Here is a 19,865-nt window from a genome sequence, read left to right as displayed (position 1 = left end):
TTTCATTTCAAAAACAGTTTAATTGGAAGTGCCAGCTTAGTGACAAGGAGAAAAATATCTCATCATTCTGTAGTAGTGTTTACTGATTTCAGCTACATGTTTTCATCCGTATTGCTTCTAAAAGTCTGTCTGAGTGACGGAAGAAGACAGAATTAAATAATCAGCACTAATAGTGTCCAGCATACTTCTACATCATATACATATTACCACAGACTATTTGTATCTAAAACAACACTAATGAGTTTATAAGAACTGTGGTGTTGCAGTAAACGCTAATACATTCTTTTATATTAACCATTAAACACCATTGGAAGGCAAACGCTCCCTTCAAAGGAGGACTACTGAGAATCTAGTGTTCTGAAACTAAATACAAGCACATATCATTAAATAATAGAAACCCAGCACTGTTCGGCCTCATACATTCATATAAACAGGAGTAAATTTAAAAGCTGATAGGGGCTCTGGAAGCTTCAGTGAGACTTAAATCGCTGGATTTGAAGGAACAGATCAACCAAAAATTGAACGTCTTATCATTTGCTCACCACATGTTGTTTCAAACCTGGAAGTTTTTCTCTTTTCAGTATGAAATAATTAGTGAATGCGTAAAAAGCAGCTTAAAATAGACTCATGCATTGTTTTCCAAACCTTCTAAAGACGTATAACTTGGTATATATTGCATAATCATGTTTGGTGGTCGTTTTACGTCATTCTTTTGCCTCAGATCACTCAAGTACATCTACTAGGGCAAATCCAACAAATTCAAGTCACTTTTCACCCTGAAATCATTGTACCCAATATTTGTATCATTCTCAAATTCTCATGCTCAAAGGGTTCTTTTACTGTATTATAAAAAAAAAAACAGAGCATATAGGCAGCAAACAATTACCATCATTATGTATAAATACAGTTGAGGTCAAAAGTTTACATAGACCTTGCAGAATCTGCAAAATGTTAATTATTTTACCAAGATAAGAGGAATCATAAGATGCAGGTTATTTTTTATTTAGGACTGACCTGAATAAGATTTCACATACAAGATGTGTACATGTAGTCCATAAGAGAAAATAATAGTACAATTTATAAATATTACCCCATTCAGAAGTTTTCATATGCATGATTCTCAATACTATGTTGTTACCTGAATGAGCTGTGTTTTTTGGTTTAGTGATAGTTGTTCATGAGTCCCTTGTTTGTCCTGAACAGTTAAAATGCCTGCTGTTCTTCAGAAAAATCTTTCAGGTCCCACAAATTCTATGGTTTTTCAGCATTTTTGTGTATTTGAACTCTTTCCAAGGGTCTGTATGATTTTGAAATCCATCTTTTCACACTGAGGACAACTGAGGGACTCATATGCAACTATTACAGAAGGTTCAAACACTCACTGATGCTCCAGAAGGAAACACAATGCATTAAGAGCCGGGGATGAAAACTTTTGAACAGAATGAAGATATGTACATTTTTCTTATTTTGCCTAAATATGTTTTTTTTTTCCAAGTAGTACTGCCCTTCAGAAGCTAGATAAAATACTTTTTAGTGTTTCCTAAGACAAAATAAGCTTGACAAAATTTACCCTGATCTTCAAAAACTTTTCACCCCGGCTCTTAATGTATAGTTTTTCCTTCTGGAGCATCAGTGAGTGTTTGAACCTTCTGTAATAGTTGCATATGAGTCCCTCAGTTGTCCTCAGTGTGAAAAGATGCATCTCAAACTCATACAGTCATTGTTGGAAAGGGTTCAAATACACAAAAATGCTGAAAAACCAAAACATTTGTGGGACTTGAAGGGACTTATGAACAACTATCATTGGACCAAAAAAAACAAAACAGCTGTGGGTCATTCAAGTAACAACACAATATTAAGAATCAAGTGTATGTAAACTATTATTTTTTCTTGTGGGCTATATGAGAACATCTTTTCTATGAAATATCTCATTTAGGTCAGTGATTAAAAAAAAAAAAAAAAACATAATATTTTGCAGATTCTGCAAGGTGTATGTAAACTTTTGACCTCAACTGTGTTTTACCAATACAAATGTTTAATTATTTTTATGTTTTGCAGTGCAATTAATAAAAGCTAGGTTTGTTTTTTCAATATAAATACTTGTGTACCATTTTTGCATTGCAAGTTATGTCAATGTCTTTTGTTGTCATTTGCCTCATGAAAAAGGAACATTACCTCATTGTTTTTCTTTTGATTTTGGGCTATAATATTAGCTGGACATGTTACCCCCAAAATTTATTTCATGGTGATTGTATATCTCAGTTCACTCATAGTTTATAAAAAAAAAAAAGAGCAGCATGTACATCGTCCATCAAAAAAAAAGTTCAGTTTGGGGTTTGTAACAACATGAGGTTAGGTAAATGAGACAGAACTGTATTTTTTAGGAGAACTATCCCTATAATAGTGTTTGACTGTTGTTGTGCAATCAGAGATGAGGACGTAAGGATGGCACAAGCCCGTAAACAGTGTGTTAAGGTTTCACAGGAGTGTAATCCTGCGGGATTATTGTTAATGTCCGTTCCTGGCCGTTGCAGGTGCTGTAGTGTTGATCGTTACTCGATTAAGACTAGCGTTTGATTGAGGCGGTGGCTTCAAGTAAATCTACGGTGGCGCCAAGTCTCTCAGGCAGGAATCTGATTGGATGCTTTCAGCTGGCTGTGATCCCGCATTGTGTCAGTGTCGGATCCGGTGCAGATATCGCTCCGGGTCCTTCTCCTGAACGGCGTTCCAGCTCCATCTGGGGCCGCCCGAGGGCCCCTGAGTCTCTTCCTCCGGGGGCGGGAAGTCAGCTTGGTCACATGATGCAGCCTCGAAAGAGCTCTGCCCTCCACAGGCTCCCGAAGCAGAAGCATCATCTTCCTCATTGTTGGCTTTATCTTCATCTCCAGTTATGACTTCAGACGTCTGTGCCAGTGAGCCTTCGTTGATTCTGATGGGTGATTAAATAAAATTGCATGCACTTATTGTAGATCATTATATGCTGTGTCATGCACTGATGATGTTCACACATGGGTGAGTGTGAAACCTGCACCTGATTTTCTAGTTTGTTTACAGGGTCTTTAATGTGGCAGGTTTGTGGCTGATCTCATGACCTATTTTGTTTAGATTAGCAAGTTTCCATTAACACACACACACACACACACGCGCACACACGCGCACACACGCGCACACACACACACGCTGTGCCAGTAATGGTGTTTATAGCTGTCATGTGCAACTGAATAAACACTAGTAAATCTATTAGGGTATATGTTTTAAAAGTGTGTCTTAGCCACATCAAAGGAAAAAGTTTATTTGTGTTTTATATATAATATATATATATATATATATATATATATATATATACACACATATATATATATATATATACAATATTTTAGCATTGCAAGTAATGAGAATTAAGTGTTTTTTAATATAAAATACAGATATAAAAATATTTTTGCATTGCACGTAATTAGAATGAGTTTAAAAAATAAACACTGATATAAAATAATAATAAAAATAAACAAGTTGCAAGAAATGAGAATTGTTTTTTTTGTTTTATAAACACCGATATAACTTTTTTTTAGTTGCAACTAATTAGAATGAAGTGCTTTTGTTAAATAAATACTGATAATTTTTCATTTCAAGTAATGAGAATAGAGTGTTTTTTTGTATAAATACAGATAAAATTGCTTTAACAGTGCATAATGAGAATAAGTTTATTTGTGTACATACCAATTACCAGAAGCATTATTATAATATTAATAGTACAATATAATATTATTAGATCATCATTGGTTTTTGCATGACCAAGGAAGAAAGAGGTTTGTCTTCAAGCTTCATTTGCTTAATGCAAAATATGCATCTCATTGTTTATCTTTATATTTTGGGGTAAAATGTGATCTGGACATGTTCACAAAAAAAAAAAAAAAAAAACAGCACTGACGACTGATTACTAAAGTTTAATACTTACATTTAGAGTTTTAAAACAAACACATACATACTCTTATTAAATTTCCAATTCTTGAAATATCTAATTTCTCTCTGTGTCTCACCTGAGATGACCGAACGCTCGCACCCATCGTGTTCCTGTTCCGTCTTTATGAGACTCCACCCTGAGGCCGCTTCGGTTCCGTGCCCGGACTCTGAGTCCCACCAGCGCCTGGGCCAAACCAGTCTCCACCTCCGCCATCGCTCCGTCCTCATCCTCTTCCTCCCTGTCCACTGCGTCCTCTCCGCCCGCCGTTCTCCGGTTCCCCCACACCATCCGGGCTCTCTGCTCGGCGTCCGGGTCTCCTGCCGCTCGGAAGAGCCGTCTGAGTTGCCTCAGGTTCACGCCCTGGAAGATGTTGGCGGTGCCAGACTTGCGGTTCCGACGCTCGGAGCCCGGCGGGCGGGAAAACGTGGGCTGGGACGGGCCTGCGTGAACAGGGGCTGCGGCCACGTCCTCCATCTGTGGAACCAGAGATTAAGATCACAAAAGTCAAACGGTGTGTAGCACGTCTGAGAATTTGACAAGCAATTTTATAAACTAGTTTTTTGCAAAAACATTCCGGGTTTTCAACAAATATTTTTACTATTTTGTTCACCTGTGTTGTTAACAACAGGATACTGGCATGTTACGAGTGTGTTAAAACATGCCAAAATGGTTGCAAATTTCAAGCTTTCACAACTAACACATAAATTCAGACTAGGCTTTCTTAAGCCACCCAAAAGTTTGTCTTGACAAACTAGTTTATTTTATTTCTTTACTTTAAGGAAAGACACTGCAGGTAAAACTATTTTTATTGATTCCATAAGTTTCCATAAGAGAAAACATGCAAAATACACACTTTTCTTTATTCGTGTCTGTAAATTTCAGTCACAATACATATATTTAAAGCCAAAGAGTTTTTTCTCAAACATTGAGCCAGAAAACTCCAGTTCCGCAGCACTTACAAACAAAACAGTTTTATTCCCATCTATATTCTGAATGCTTTTATAGAGATTGTTCATTTATCATGTCTTTAACTCTAAAACACTTAACTCTAATGTCAACCACAACAAAAACAAGAATTTTGAACCTGGGTTTATCCAAAATTCTGATTATGGATGTGTATGCAAATTAGTGCATATTTAAATATCTCATTTGCATATTTAAAGATTAATCAAAGCTGATTAATCAACCTATGGTGTCTTGCCTTCAGTTGGTACGTCAATGGAAAAAAAAAAGAAGAGTACTTTAGACATTAGCCTACTGACCTCCATAGTCAAAGGCTATTAGCTGCCATTGACACACTATTATACAGCAGCCTAAGCAGGGAATCAAGCCTATGTAACACTTCTAAGCATCCTAAAAAACGGGTCATCATAGGTAAAACATCTACTATAATAGCCTATCATGAATTTACTGGGATGTTTATTTTGATAGCAAAATAACAAGTCAGAATGCACAAATAAATGTAAATGTTTTTTTATGGTAGAAAAGGTCACATTATAAAACAGTTTAACCCTTGTGCGTTTTACAAAAAAAAAAAAAAAAAAAAAAAGACACATAGGTGCAAAATGGACAAAAATGCCTATGTCCAAAAACTGTCATAAAAATATGATTCATTAATATTTTTTTCCACTTTCACTGATGTCGATTTTTTAACCAGCATCTGTTCTATCCATAGATACCAAAAATTCATTAATTTTCATAATTGAAACCCTTAAATGCTGGTTTGTTTACAAAATGCCACAGGTGGTTTTTTTTATGAAAAAACAAATTTAAATAGTAGTTTCCATATACTACATGCTAAGCAGAATTTTTTGTGTCAGTGAAGAACAACAACATTCATTTTGAGGCATTCATATTTATAAAAAAATGGCACAATCTAGTAAAAAATGGTAAAAAAGTAAAGCCTTGCCGATAGAATGAATGCTTATTAGCAAATACTGCATCATTTTATAGTCAAATGGCCCTGGGTTAAAAAAATGCAGTTTTAATTAGTTTCAATGTGGACATTTTTGTCCTTAGACTAGTTCACTTCCAGAACAAGAATTTACAGAAAATGTAAATGTACTCACCCCCTTGTCATCCAAGATGTTCATGTCTTTCTTTCTTTCTTTCTTTCTTTCTTTCTTTCTTTCTTTCTTTCTAAAGAAATTATGTTTTTTGAGTAAAAAAAATTCAGGATTTCTCTCCATATAGTGGACTTCTATGGTGCCCCCAAGTTCGAAATTCCAAAATGCAGTTTAAATGCATTTACGCCATTTACGAGGCACAAAGTAGCTCCACACTTCATTGGTAGACTTCCAAGGGCCCTGACATTTAAAACGAGACATTGAGATCTCAGAAAAAGCACCGGTAGTTTATTTACGAGAAGATTTATACAGACAGTACCTGCAAGAAGTTTAGCGGCCGCCGCCATCTTAAATGTAGTCACGATAAGTCGAGTGTCGAGCAGGAAGGAAACTACAACCTGATAAGTTGATAACCTGATAAGTTCCTTCCTGCTCGTCACTCGACTTATCATGACTAAATTCAAGATGGCGGCGGCCGCTAAACTTCTTGCAGGTACTGTCTGTATAAATCTTCTCGTAAATAAACTACCGGTGCTTTTTCTGAGATCTCAATGTCTCGTTTTAAATGTCAGGGCCCTTGGAAGTCTACCAATGAAGTGTGGAGCTACTTTGTGCCTCGTAAATGGCGTAAAACAGTGATTTGTTTACATGGCTACTTCGATGCCCTATTGACTCTCATTGACAACCTGTTGTGAGCATCGGCTAACTGACCCCAGATTTCGGACTGCAGTGGACAAGACGAGATGAGATATGCAAGGTACGTTCACACTCGGTATCATGATTCAATACACTTTAGGTCAAAATCACACCAGACTTCTCCTTTAATCTCAAACGCTCGTCTTGCAGAGCTAGACAAGACGTGCATTTGAGGTTAAAAAGTAAATAAATTAAATTAAAAAAGAAAATAACCCATCGTTTTGCTAGAGAAGACCCTTTTTTCCACGGCTGTGATCGTTTAGGCCCCTTTGAAGCTGCATTTAAACTGCACTTTGGAAGTTCAAACTCGGGGGCACCATAGAAGTCAATATATGGAGAGAAATCCTGAAATGTTTTACTCCAAAAACATTATTGCCTTACGACAGAAGAAAGAAAGGCATGAACATCTTGGATGACGAGGGGGTGAGTATGTTATCTGTAAATTTTTGTTCTGAAAGTAAACTACTCCTTTAAGGTCCTAAGTGTGACTATTTTTTGTACGGAGGGTAAAATTGATTTCTTTGAAGGAAATGAGGGTGAAATATTAACATTTCAATAAAAATAAACACTTATGCCAAATTGTATGCAGTTGGCATTAACACAGTCACACTTATAACAAAAAACAAAACGGTCGTACAAGGGTTAGATAATTATAATTATTATATAGTAATTTTGAAATCTATTACCAGCAGTTAACTTGCTAAGCTAATCAGCCAAATCTTGGCCCCCGGGTCCGAACAATAGTACAGAATGGCTGTGTTCAGAAAAATACTGTGAACACTGCATACTATTTTTTAAACGTATGGATCATAAAAGGAAATAATTGGCAAAACAAATTGGCAGCCCCAACAAAGTAAGTATGAGTATGAGTATGAGTATGTTATTTACGTAAGCAATTATTTTTCAAAGATAAACAGGAATGTCTAGTAAGCTTTTTGATCTTGGCATAAACAGAGGGCGCAGGGCGTTTTGTTGATGCGTTATAAAGATGCAGTCCAGAAAGCTGTGTAATTTTAAAGGTAAACATTGTTTGAATATACTTTCTGGCTTCGTTTATCACATTTCTCAAAATCTAACAATACAGGCAGGATTTCGATAACTGGTTTGGCTCATTTGCTTCGGTGATTATGGAATTTGCCACAAAGGCTGTTGAAGTTTGCAGCACGATGAGTCACGTGACGAAACGACAGTCAGTGACGCACGAACATCCGCAGTGACAGCTGCGCGAAAACAGACTGCAAAACATACATCCACTCAAACTACAGCAGATAACAAAGGATTAAAAGCGTATGTTGAAGAATAAATGTTTGGTAATGAACGACGACATGAAGGATCGCAAATACAAAGCACAACCGTTGCGCGTTAACCGTGTTTCTAGGTGGGAATTCGGTTCCACTTTTGTGTGCTCTAGGAAAAACAAATTACAACCATATTAACGATATAAGTATGCAAAAATATACTCACCTTCTCTGTTTGAGCTAGTGTCTTTGTATCGTGTGCATGTTCGATCTTTGGAATTCCTTTAGGGAAAGCAGCAGAATGGTGTAGTAAACAGCTTGGCTGTTTGTCTCCGTCTGTGTCAAGCGAACGGAACGGACAGAAAAGTTTAACGCTTTGACTCGTCATCTACTGTACCGCTCTGACCAATCAGACGATCGGAATGGATAATAGAACCCGCCTCCGAAGCGCTTCCAGCCAATCACGTCTATTCCTCATGTGCGTCGTATTGCGTGAATAGTACAGTATACTTGTATGTGAGTGTGACTGAGAAACAAGGTGTAATCCTTCATTGACGTCAGTGCTGCTCCACACGTGCCAGTATGTGAAACTTTTTTTTGTTTTTTTTTCTCTTTCAAAAACAAACATACAACAAGGAGTAGTTCACTTTCAGAACAAAAATTTACAGTGCTCACCCCTTGTCATCCAAGATGTTCATGTCTTTCTTTCTTCAGTCGTAAAGAAATGATTTTGAAGAAAACATTTCAGGATTTCTCTCCATATAATGGACTTCTATGATGCCCCTGAGTTTAAACTTCCAAAATGATGTTTAAATGCAGCATCAAAGGGCTCTAAATGATCCCAGCCCATGAAGAAGAGTCTTATCTAGCGAAACGATCAGTTATTTTCCACACAGAGTACACACAGAGCTAGACAAGACGAGCATTTGAGGTTAAAAAGTATATAACTTGTATTTTTTTTTTTTTTTAGAAAATAACCAATTGTTTTGCTAGATAAGACCATTTTTTCCTCGGCTGTGATCATTTAGAGACATTTGAAGCTGCATTTTGGAAGTTCAAACTCGTGGGCAAAATAAAAGTCCATTATATGGAGAGAAATCCTGAAATGTTTTCCTCAAAAAACATAATTTCTTTACAACTGAAGAAAGAAAGAACATGAACATGGGGGTGAGTACATTATCTGTAAATGTTTGTTCTGAAAGTGAATTACTCCTTTAACATCAGCACAGAAAACAATACAGAACACAAACAAAAGCGGGGGATATATATAACAGGTATACACCATGGAGGGTAAAACATTACATTTTACAAATAACATTTTTTAATATTTTATACATTTCTTGTTTCTAGTAATTGAGATCAATGACTCATAAAATATATTAAGGTCTTTAAAGAATTTTTTTTTAAAGAGGAAGTAATAGACTTTATTTTTGTTTTATGTATTTGAAACTTCCCAAGAAGAATTAACACCTTTAAAGCGTTATCAACTTCCTCTGATCCAGTATTGCAATTCAAAAAAAGATCATAGATTCATCTATTTAACTATTTTATAAAAGATATCAAAACCAAGATAGATACCTGTTTCCAAAAGACTTCAGCATATTTACAGTTACGAAATAAGTGTGTAAGTGTTTCATTTTCTAAATTACAAAATGAACATTTTTTTTCACAATAAATAAAAAATTTTTTTTTTTTACAAAGGTAGCGCATCCTGCCAGGCTCAATAGGGCCAGCAGAATGGGCTACCACCTCAATAAATGAGGTCAAATTCAGTAAACTATTCTTTTACAAAGGTAGTGCATCCTGACAGGCTCAATAAAGCCGGTAGAATGTGGTTTCACGTAGAAGGACTTTTGAACCCATAAATACATGTCAGGGAATGAGCACCCCCTGCTGGCCAGATTAAAAGTACCTCAAGCAGCAAACTAGTTTTCCACAAGGGGTCTCCCTTCCACATACTGACCAGGCTCAGGCCTGCTTAGCTTTAGTGAGGAACCAGAATTTGGCTAATGTATGCAACGGTTAATCTTGTGTTCTTTTTTTTAATAAAGCTGGTCTATTAGAGAGGTAGCCCATCCTTACAGGCTCAATAAGGACAGCAGAATGTGCTTCCACCTAGGAGGACTTTTGAACCCATAAATACATGTCAGGGAATGAGCACCCCCTGCTGGCCGGACTAAAACTACCTCCAGCAGCAAGCTAATTTTTCACAAAGGTAGCGCATCCTGCCAGGCTCCATAGGACCGCCAGAATGCGCTACCACCTCAATATATCAGGGCTAAATTCAGTAAATTAGTTTTTTTTTTTTTTTTTACAAAGGTAACACATCCTGCCAGGCTCAATAGGGCCGGCAGAATGCGCTACCCCCTCAATAAATTAGGTCAAAATTCAGTAAACTATTTTTTTTTTTACAAAGGTAGTCCATCCTGCCAGGCTCAATACGGCCACCAGAATATGCTACCACCTCAATAAATAAGGTCAAATTCATAATTAATTTAGGGAATTAATGAACAGAGAAATTCAGCAGGCCAGTTTAATGCCTCATCCAAAGAACGCTACTTTTAACAAGAGGCTGTTTAAGGCTTCATCAAAAAGTCACTATTTTCCAGAGTCAGAGGTTGTTTTGTTATATTTGGACACTTGGCTCCATGAAGTATGTCAGGGAATGAGCACCCCCTGCTGGCCAGACTAAAACTACCTCCAGCAGCAAGCTAATTTTTCACGAAGGTAGCGCATCCTGCCAGGCTCCATAGGGCCGGCAGAATGCGCTACCACCTCAATAAATGAGATCAAATTTAGCAAACTATTTTTTTTGCAATAAATGTGTCAAATAATTGTGGTCAAAATGTGGTCAAATTCAGTGAAATTCAGCAAACTATTTTTTTGCAATAAATGTGTCAAATAAATGTGGTCAAAATGTGGTCAAATTCAGTATTTTTTTTTTTTTTTTACAAAGGTAGCGAATCCTGCCAAGCTTAATAGGGCCGGCAAAATGCGCTACCACCTCAATAAATGAGATCAAATTCAGTAAACAATTTTTTTTACAAAGGTAGCTCATCCTGCAATGCTCAATAGGGCCAGCAGAATGCGCTACAACCTCAATAAATGAGGTCAAATTCAGTAAACTAGTATTTTTTTTTTACAAAGGTAAAACATCCTGCCAGGCTCAATAGGGCCGGCAGAATGCGCTACCACCTCAATAAATGAGATCAAATTCAGCAAACTATTTTTTTTACAATAAATGTGTCGAATAAATGTGGTCAAAATTCAGTAAAATTCAGCAAACTATTTTTTTATAATAAATGTGGTCAAAATGTGGTCAAATTCAGTATTTTTTTTTTTTTTTACAAAGGTAGCGAATCCTGCCAAGCTTAATAGGGCCGGCAAAATGCGCTACCACCTCAATAAATGAGATCAAATTCAGTAAACAATTTTTTTTACAAAGGTAGCTCATCCTGCAAGGCTCAATAGGGCCAGCAAAATGCGCTACAACCTCAATAAATGAGGTCAAATTCAGTAAACTAGTTTTTTTTTTTTACAAAGGTAAAACATCCTGCCAGGCTCAATAGGGCCGGCAGAATGCGCTACCACCTCAATAAATGAGATCAATTTCAGCAAACTATTTTTTTTACAATAAATGTGTCGAATAAATGTGGTCAAAATTCAGTAAAATTCAGCAAACTATTTTTTTATAATAAATGTGGTCAAAATGTGGTCAAATTCAGTATTTTTTTTTTTTTTTACAAAGGTAGTGAATCCTGCCAAGCTTAATAGGGCCGGCAAAATGCGCTACCACCTCAATAAATGAGATCAAATTCAGTAAACAATTTTTTTTTACAAAGGTAGCTCATCCTGCAAGGCTCAATAGGGCCAGCAAAATGCGCTACAACCTCAATAAATGAGGTCAAATTCAGTAAACTAGTATTTTTTTTTTACAAAGGTAAAACATCCTGCCAGGCTCAATAGGGCCGGCAGAATGCGCTACCACCTCAATAAATGAGATCAAATTCAGCAAACTGTTTTTTTTACAATAAATGTGTCGAATAAATGTGGTCAAAATTCAGTAAAATTCAGCAAACTATTTTTTTATAATAAATGTGGTCAAAATGTGGTCAAATTCAGTATTTTATTTTTTTTTTTTACAAAGGTAGCGCATCCTGCCAGGCTCAATAGGGGCGGCAGAATATGCTACCACCTCAATAAAAGAGGTCAAATTCAGTAAACCATTTTTTTTTAAGAAAGGTAGCGCATCCTGCCAGGCTTAACAGGGCCGTCAGAATGCGCTACCACCTCAATAAAAGAGGTCAAATTCAGTAAACTATTTTTTTCACAAAGGTAGCGCATCCTGCCAGGCTCAATAGGGCCGGCAGAATATGCTACCACCTCAATAAATGAGGTCAAATTCAGTAAACCATTTTTTTTTTAAGAAAGGTAGCGCATCCTGCCAGGCTTAATAGGGCTGGCAGAATGCGCTACCACCTCAATAAATGAGGTCAAATTCAGTAAACCATTTTCTTTTATTAAGAAAGGTAGCGCATCCTGCCAGGCTTAATAGGGCCGGCAGAATGCGCTACCACCTCAATAAATGAGGTCAAATTCAGTAAGCCATTTTTTTTTTTAAGAAAGGTAGCGCATCCTGCCAGGCTTAATAGGGCTTGCAGAATGCGCTACCACCTCAATAAATGAGATCAAATTCAGCAAACTATTTTTTTCACAATAAATGTGTCAAATAAATGTGGTCAAAATGTGGTCAAATTCAGTATTTTTTTATTTTTTTATTTTTTATTTTTTTTTACAAAGGTAGCGCATCCTGCCAGGCTCAATAGGGCCGGCAGAATACGCTACCACCTCAATAAATGAGGTCAAATTCAGTAAACAATTTTTTTTACAAAGGTAGCGCATCCTGCCAGGCTTAATAGGGTCGGCAGAATATGCTACCACCTCAATAAATCAGGTCAAATTCAGTAAACTGTTTTTTTTATAAATGTAGTGCATCCTGACAGGCTCAATAAGGCCCGCAGAATGTGCTTCCACCTAGGAGGACTTTTGAACCCATAAATACATGTCAGGGAATGAGCACCCCCTGCTGGCCAGACTAAAACTACCTCCAGCAACAAGCTAATTTTTCACAAAGGTAGATCCTCCTGCAAGGCTCAATAGGGCCGGCAGAATGCGCTACCACCTCAATAAATGAGGTCAAATTCAGCAAACTATTTTGTTTACAAAGGTAGTGCATCCTGTCAGGCTCAATAGGGCCGGCTGAAAAGGCTACCACCTCAATAAATGAGATGAAATTTAGCAAACTATTTTTTTTTGCAATAAATGTGGTCAAAATGTGGTCAAATTCAGTGAAATTCTGCAAACTATGTTTTTGCAATAAATGTGTCAAATAAATGTGGTCAAAATGTGGTCAAATTCAGTATTTTTTTATTTTTTTTTCAAAGGTGGCGAATCCTGCCAAGCTTAATAGGGCCAGCAAAATGCGCTACCACCTCAATAAATGAGATCAAATTCAGTAAACAATTTTTTTTACAAAGGTAGCTCATCCTGCAAGGCTCAATAGGGCCAGCAGAATGCACTACAACCTCAATAAATGAGGTCAAATTCAGTAAACTAGTTTTTTTTTTTTTACAAAGGTAAAACATCCTGCCAGGCTCAATAGGGCCGGCAGAATGCGCTACCACCTCAATAAATGAAATCAAATTCAGCAAACTATTTTTTTTACAATAAATGTGTCGTATAAATGTGGTCAAAATTCAGTAAAATTCAGCAAACTATTTTTTTATAATAAATGTGGTCAAAATGTGGTCAAATTCAGTATTTTTTTTTTTATTTTTTTTTTTACAAAGGTAGCGAATCCTGCCAAGCTTAATAGGGCCGGCAAAATGCGCTACCACCTCAATAAATGAGATCAAATTCAGTAAACAATTTTTTTTACAAAGGTAGCTCATCCTGCAAGGCTCAATAGGGCCAGCAGAATGCGCTACAACCTCAATAAATGAGGTCAAATTCAGTAAACTAGTATTTTTTTTTACAAAGGTAAAACATCCTGCCAGGCTTAATAGGGCCGGCAGAATGCGCTACCACCTCAATAAATGAGGTCAAATTCAGTAAACCTTTTTTTTTTTTAAGAAAGGTAGCGCATCCTGCCAGGCTTAATAGGGCCGTCAGAATGCGCTACCACCTCAATAAATGAGGTCAAATTCAGTAAACCATTTTTTTTTTAAGAAAGGTAGCGCATCCTGCCAGGCTTAATAGGGCTGGCAGAATGCGCTACCACCTCAATAAATGAGATCAAATTCAGCAAACTATTTTTTTCACAATAAATGTGTCAAATAAATGTGGTCAAAATGTGGTCAAATTCAGTATTTTTTTTTTTTTTTTTTTTTTTTTACAAAGGTAGCGCATCCTGCCAGGCTTAATAGGGCCGTCAGAGTGCGCTACCACCTCAATAAAAGAGGTCAAATTCAGTAAACTATTTTTTTCACAAAGGTAGCGCATCCTGCCAGGCTCAATAGGGCCGGCAGAATATGCTACCACCTCAATAAATGAGGTCAAATTCAGTAAACCATTTTTTTTTAAGAAAGGTAGCGCATCCTGCCAGGCTTAATAGGGCCGGCAGAATGCGCTACCACCTCAATAAATGAGGTCAAATTCAGTAAACCTTTTTTTTTTTAAGAAAGGTAGCGCATCCTGCCAGGCTTAATAGGGCCGGCAGAATGCGCTACCACCTCAATAAATGAGGTCAAATTCAGTAAACCATTTTTTTTTTAAGAAAGGTAGCGCATCCTGCCAGGCTTAATAGGGCTGGCAGAATGCGCTACCACCTCAATAAATGAGATCAAATTCAGCAAACTATTTTTTTCACAATAAATGTGTCAAATAAATGTGGTCAAAATGTGGTCAAATTCAGTATTTTTTTTTTTTTTTTTTTTACAAAGGTAGCGCATCCTGCCAGGCTCAATAGGGCCGGCAGAATACGCTACCACCTCAATAAATGAGGTCAAATTCAGTAAACAATTTTTTTTACAAAGGTAGCGCATCCTGCCAGGCTTAATAGGGTCGGCAGAATATGCTACCACCTCAATAAATGAGGTCAAATTCAGTAAACTATTTTTTTTATAAATGTAGTGCATCCTGACAGGCTCAATAAGGCCCGCAGAATGTGCTTCCACCTAGGAGGACTTTTGAACCCATAAATACATGTCAGGGAATGAGCACCCCCTGCTGGCCAGACTAAAACTACCTCCAGCAACAAGCTAATTTTTCACAAAGGTAGATCCTCCTGCAAGGCTCAATAGGGCCGGCAGAATGCGCTACCACCTCAATAAATGAGGTCAAATTCAGCAAACTATTTTGTTTACAAAGGTAGCGCATCCTGTCAGGCTCAATAGGGCCGGCTGAATAGGCTACCACCTCAATAAATGAGATCAAATTTAGCAAACTATTTTTTTTTTTGCAATAAATGTGTCAAATAAATGTGGTCAAAATGTGGTCAAATTCAGTGAAATTCTGCAAACTATGTTTTTGCAATAAATGTGTCAAATAAATGTGGTCAAAATGTGGTCAAATTCAGTATTTTTTTTTTTTTTTTTTTTTTTTTTTTACAAAGGTAGCGAATCCTGCCAAGCTTAATAGGGCCGGCAAAATGCGCTACCACCTCAATAAATGAGATCAAATTCAGTAAACAATTTTTTTTACAAAGGTAGCTCATCCTGCAAGGCTCAATAGGGCCAGCAGAATGCGCTACAACCTCAATAAATGAGGTCAAATTCAGTAAACTAGTATTTTTTTTACAAAGGTAAAACATCCTGCCAGGCTCAATAGGGCCGGCAGAATGCGCTACCACCTCAATAAATGAGATCAAATTCAGCAAACTATGTTTTTTACAATAAATGTGTCGAATAAATGTGGTCAAAATTCAGTAAAATTCAGCAAACTATTTTTTTCACAATAAATGTGTCAAATAAATGTGGTCAAAATGTGGTCAAGATTCAGTAAAATTCAGCAAACTATTTGTTTCACAATAAATGTGTCAAATAAATGTGGTCAAAATGTGGTCAAGATTCAGTAAAATTCAGCAAACTATTTGTTTCACAATAAATGTGTCAAATAAATGTGGTCAAATTCAGTAAATTTTTTTTGTTTTACAAAGGTAGCGCATCCTGCCAGGCTCAATAGGGCCGGCAGAATGAGCTACCACCTTAATATATAAGGGCCAAATTCAGTAAACTAGTTTTTTTTTGTTTTTTTTACAAAGGTAACACATCCTGCCAGGCTCAATAGGGCCGACAGAATGCGCTACCACCTCAATAAATGAGATTAAATTCAGCAAACTATTTTTTTTACAATAAATGTGTCAAATAAATGTGGTCAAAATTTAGTAAAATTAAGCAAACTATTTTTTTTTTACAATAAATGTGGTCAAAATGTTGTCAAATTCAGTATTTTTTTTTTTTTTTTTTTTTTTTACAAAGGTAGCGCATCCTGCCAGGCTCAATAGGGCCGGCAGAATGCGCTACCACCTCAATAAATGAGGTCAAATTCAAGAAACCATTTTTTTTTTACAAAGGTAGCGCATCCTGCCAGGCTCAATAGGGCCGGCAGAATGCGCTATCACCTCAATAAATGAGATCAAATTCAGCAAACTGTTTTTTTCACAATAAATGTGTCAAATAAATGTGGTCAAATTCAGAGATTTTTTTTTTTTTTTTTTTCTTTTTACAAAGGTAGCGCATCCTGCCAGGCTCAATACAGCCACCAGAATACGCTACTACTTAAATAAATAAGGTCAAATTCATAATTAATGTAGGGAATTAATGACCACAGAAAGTCAGGAGGCCAGTTTAATGCCTCATCCAAAGAATGTTCCTTTTAAAAGGGGGCAGTTTAAGGCTTCATCAAAAAGTCCCTATTTTTCACAGTCAGAGGTTGTTTTGTTATATTTGGACTTTTGGATCCATGAAGTATGTCAGGGAATGAGCACCCTGAAACTATCCACAGCAGCAAGCTAATTTTACACGAAGGTAGCGCATCCTGCCAGGCTCCATAGGACCGGCAGAATGAGCTACCACCTCAATATATCAGGGCCAAATTCAGTAAACTATTTTTTTTTTTTACAAAAGTAACACATCCTGACAGTCTCAATAGGGCTGGCAGAATGTGCTACCACCTCAATAAATGAGATCAAATTCCGCAAACTATTTTTTTACAATAAATGTGTCAAATAAATGTGGTCAAAATTCTATAAAATTCAGCAAACTATTTTTTTTTACAATAAATGTGTCAAATACATGTGGTCAAAATGTGGTCAAATTCAGTATTTTTTTTTTTTTTTTATAAAGGTAGCACATCCTGCTAGGCTCAATAGGGCCGACAGAATGCGCTACCACCTCAATAAATGAGATTAAATTCAGCAAACTATTTTTTTTACAATAAATGTGTCAAATAAATGTGGTCAAAATTTAGTAAAATTAAGCAAACTATTTTTTTTTTACAATAAATGTGGTCAAAATGTTGTCAAATTCAGTATTTTTTTTTTTTTTTTTTTTTTTACAAAGGTAGCGCATCCTGCCAGGCTCAATAGGGCCGGCAGAATGCGCTACCACCTCAATAAATGAGGTCAAATTCAAGAAACCATTTTTTTTTTACAAAGGTAGCGCATCCTGCCAGGCTCAATAGGGCCGGCAGAATGCGCTATCACCTCAATAAATGAGATCAAATTCAGCAAACTGTTTTTTTCACAATAAATGTGTCAAATAAATGTGGTCAAATTCAGAGATTTTTTTTTTTTTTTTTTTCTTTTTACAAAGGTAGCGCATCCTGCCAGGCTCAATACAGCCACCAGAATACGCTACTACTTAAATAAATAAGGTCAAATTCATAATTAATGTAGGGAATTAATGACCACAGAAAGTCAGGAGGCCAGTTTAATGCCTCATCCAAAGAATGTTCCTTTTAAAAGGGGGCAGTTTAAGGCTTCATCAAAAAGTCCCTATTTTTCACAGTCAGAGGTTGTTTTGTTATATTTGGACTTTTGGATCCATGAAGTATGTCAGGGAATGAGCACCCTGAAACTATCCACAGCAGCAAGCTAATTTTACACGAAGGTAGCGCATCCTGCCAGGCTCCATAGGACCGGCAGAATGAGCTACCACCTCAATATATCAGGGCCAAATTCAGTAAACTATTTTTTTTTTTTACAAAAGTAACACATCCTGACAGTCTCAATAGGGCTGGCAGAATGTGCTACCACCTCAATAAATGAGATCAAATTCCGCAAACTATTTTTTTACAATAAATGTGTCAAATAAATGTGGTCAAAATTCTATAAAATTCAGCAAACTATTTTTTTTTTACAATAAATGTGTCAAATACATGTGGTCAAAATGTGGTCAAATTCAGTATTTTTTTTTTTTTTTTATAAAGGTAGCACATCCTGCTAGGCTCAATATGGCCGGAAGAATGCGCTACCACCTCAATAAATGAGGTCAAATTCAGCAAACAATTTTTTTTTTACAAAGGTGGCGCATCCTGCCAGGCTCAATAGGGCCAGCAGAATGCGCTACCACTTCAATAAATGAGATCAAATTCAGCAAACTATTTTTTTTTTACAATAAATGTGTCAAATAAATGTGGTCAAAATGTGGTCAAATTCAGTAATTTTTTTTTTTTTTTTTTACATAGGTAGCGCATCCTGCCAGGCTCAATAGGGCCGGCAGAATGCGCTACCACCTGAATAAATGAGGTCAAATTCAGTAAACAATTTTTTTTTTACAAAGATAGCGCATCCTGCAAGGCTCAATACGGCCACCAGAATATGCTACCACCTCAATAAATGAGGTCAAATTCAGTAAACTATTTTTTTTCCAAGGTAGTGCATCCTGACAGGCTCAATAAGGCCGGCAAAATGTGCTTCCACCTAGGATGACTTTTGAACCCGGTCAAATTCAGTGTCAGAGAATGAGCACCCCCTGCTGGACGGAATGAAACTTCCTCCAGCAGCAAGCTAATTTTACCCAAAGGTAGCGCATCCTGACAGGCTCCATAGGACCGGCAGAATGCGCTACCACCTCAATATATCAGGGCCAAATTCAGTAAACTATTTTTATTTTTATTTTTTTACAAAGGTAACGCATCCTGACAGGCTCAATAAGGCCGGCAAAATGTGCTTCCACCTAGGATGACTTTTGAACCGGTCAAATTCAGTGTCAGAGAATGAGCACCCCCTGCTGGACGGAATGAAACTTCCTCCAGCAGCAAGCTAATTTTACCCAAAGGTAGCGCATCCTGACAGGCTCCATAGGACCGGCAGAATGCGCTACCACCTCAATATATCAGGGCCAAATTCAGTAAACTATTTTTATTTTTATTTTGGCTCAATAGGGCTGGCAGAATGCGCTACCACCTCAATAAATGAGATCAAATTCAGCACATCACAAAATAAAAAAAAAATAAATAAAAAAACTTTCTATTGCTTTACACACATGAGCTCTCCAGGTGATCCTGAACAGTGAAGAAGAAGTCAGCTTTCACTGAGAACAAGATTGTGGCTCTGATGATAAATGATTGTATTTTGAAGAGCAACATGAGCCAGCAGAGAGTATCATTTCTTATGAGTAAATCATTTATTTCATTACATTAGTTACCATGTTACATTTAGATAAGCATGTACATATTTACTAGTTATGCTGTTTCAGACCTTTCACTGCTATATTAGACCTACCAATGACACAAGATGATTTGTAATATTTAGAATGAAATATGTTGTTATTCATATATAGGCAACTTTTCAATATACAGTACATGTCACAAAACAAATATATACATTTTATGTTTTACAATATGATAAAATAAATATGATATAGGATGTACATATACCAATATGATGTAAAAAAATAATAG

At 36.6% G+C, this 19,865-nt stretch overlaps 1 protein-coding gene across 1 annotated transcript; it reads right to left on the bottom strand.

Moving 5' to 3' along the window:
• Nucleotides 1-8,306, bottom strand: LOC141336582 (uncharacterized). Its single transcript, XM_073842274.1, has 3 exons — nt 8,188-8,306; nt 4,038-4,435; nt 1-2,929 (listed from the first exon to the last, which is right to left on the bottom strand). Exons 2-3 carry the CDS (start codon nt 4,433-4,435, stop codon nt 2,674-2,676), a joined length of 654 nt encoding a protein of 217 aa, XP_073698375.1. The 5' UTR covers nt 8,188-8,306; the 3' UTR covers nt 1-2,673.
• Between the last annotated feature and the right edge of the window lie 11,559 nt (nt 8,307-19,865).

The sequence above is a fragment of the Garra rufa genome, chromosome 6, assembly GCF_049309525.1.
Source record: "Garra rufa chromosome 6, GarRuf1.0, whole genome shotgun sequence".
In the NCBI taxonomy this organism is placed as follows: domain Eukaryota; kingdom Metazoa; phylum Chordata; class Actinopteri; order Cypriniformes; family Cyprinidae; genus Garra; species Garra rufa.
Note: the sequence above shows the minus strand (reverse complement) of the source record. Positions and strands in the feature narration are given on the sequence as shown.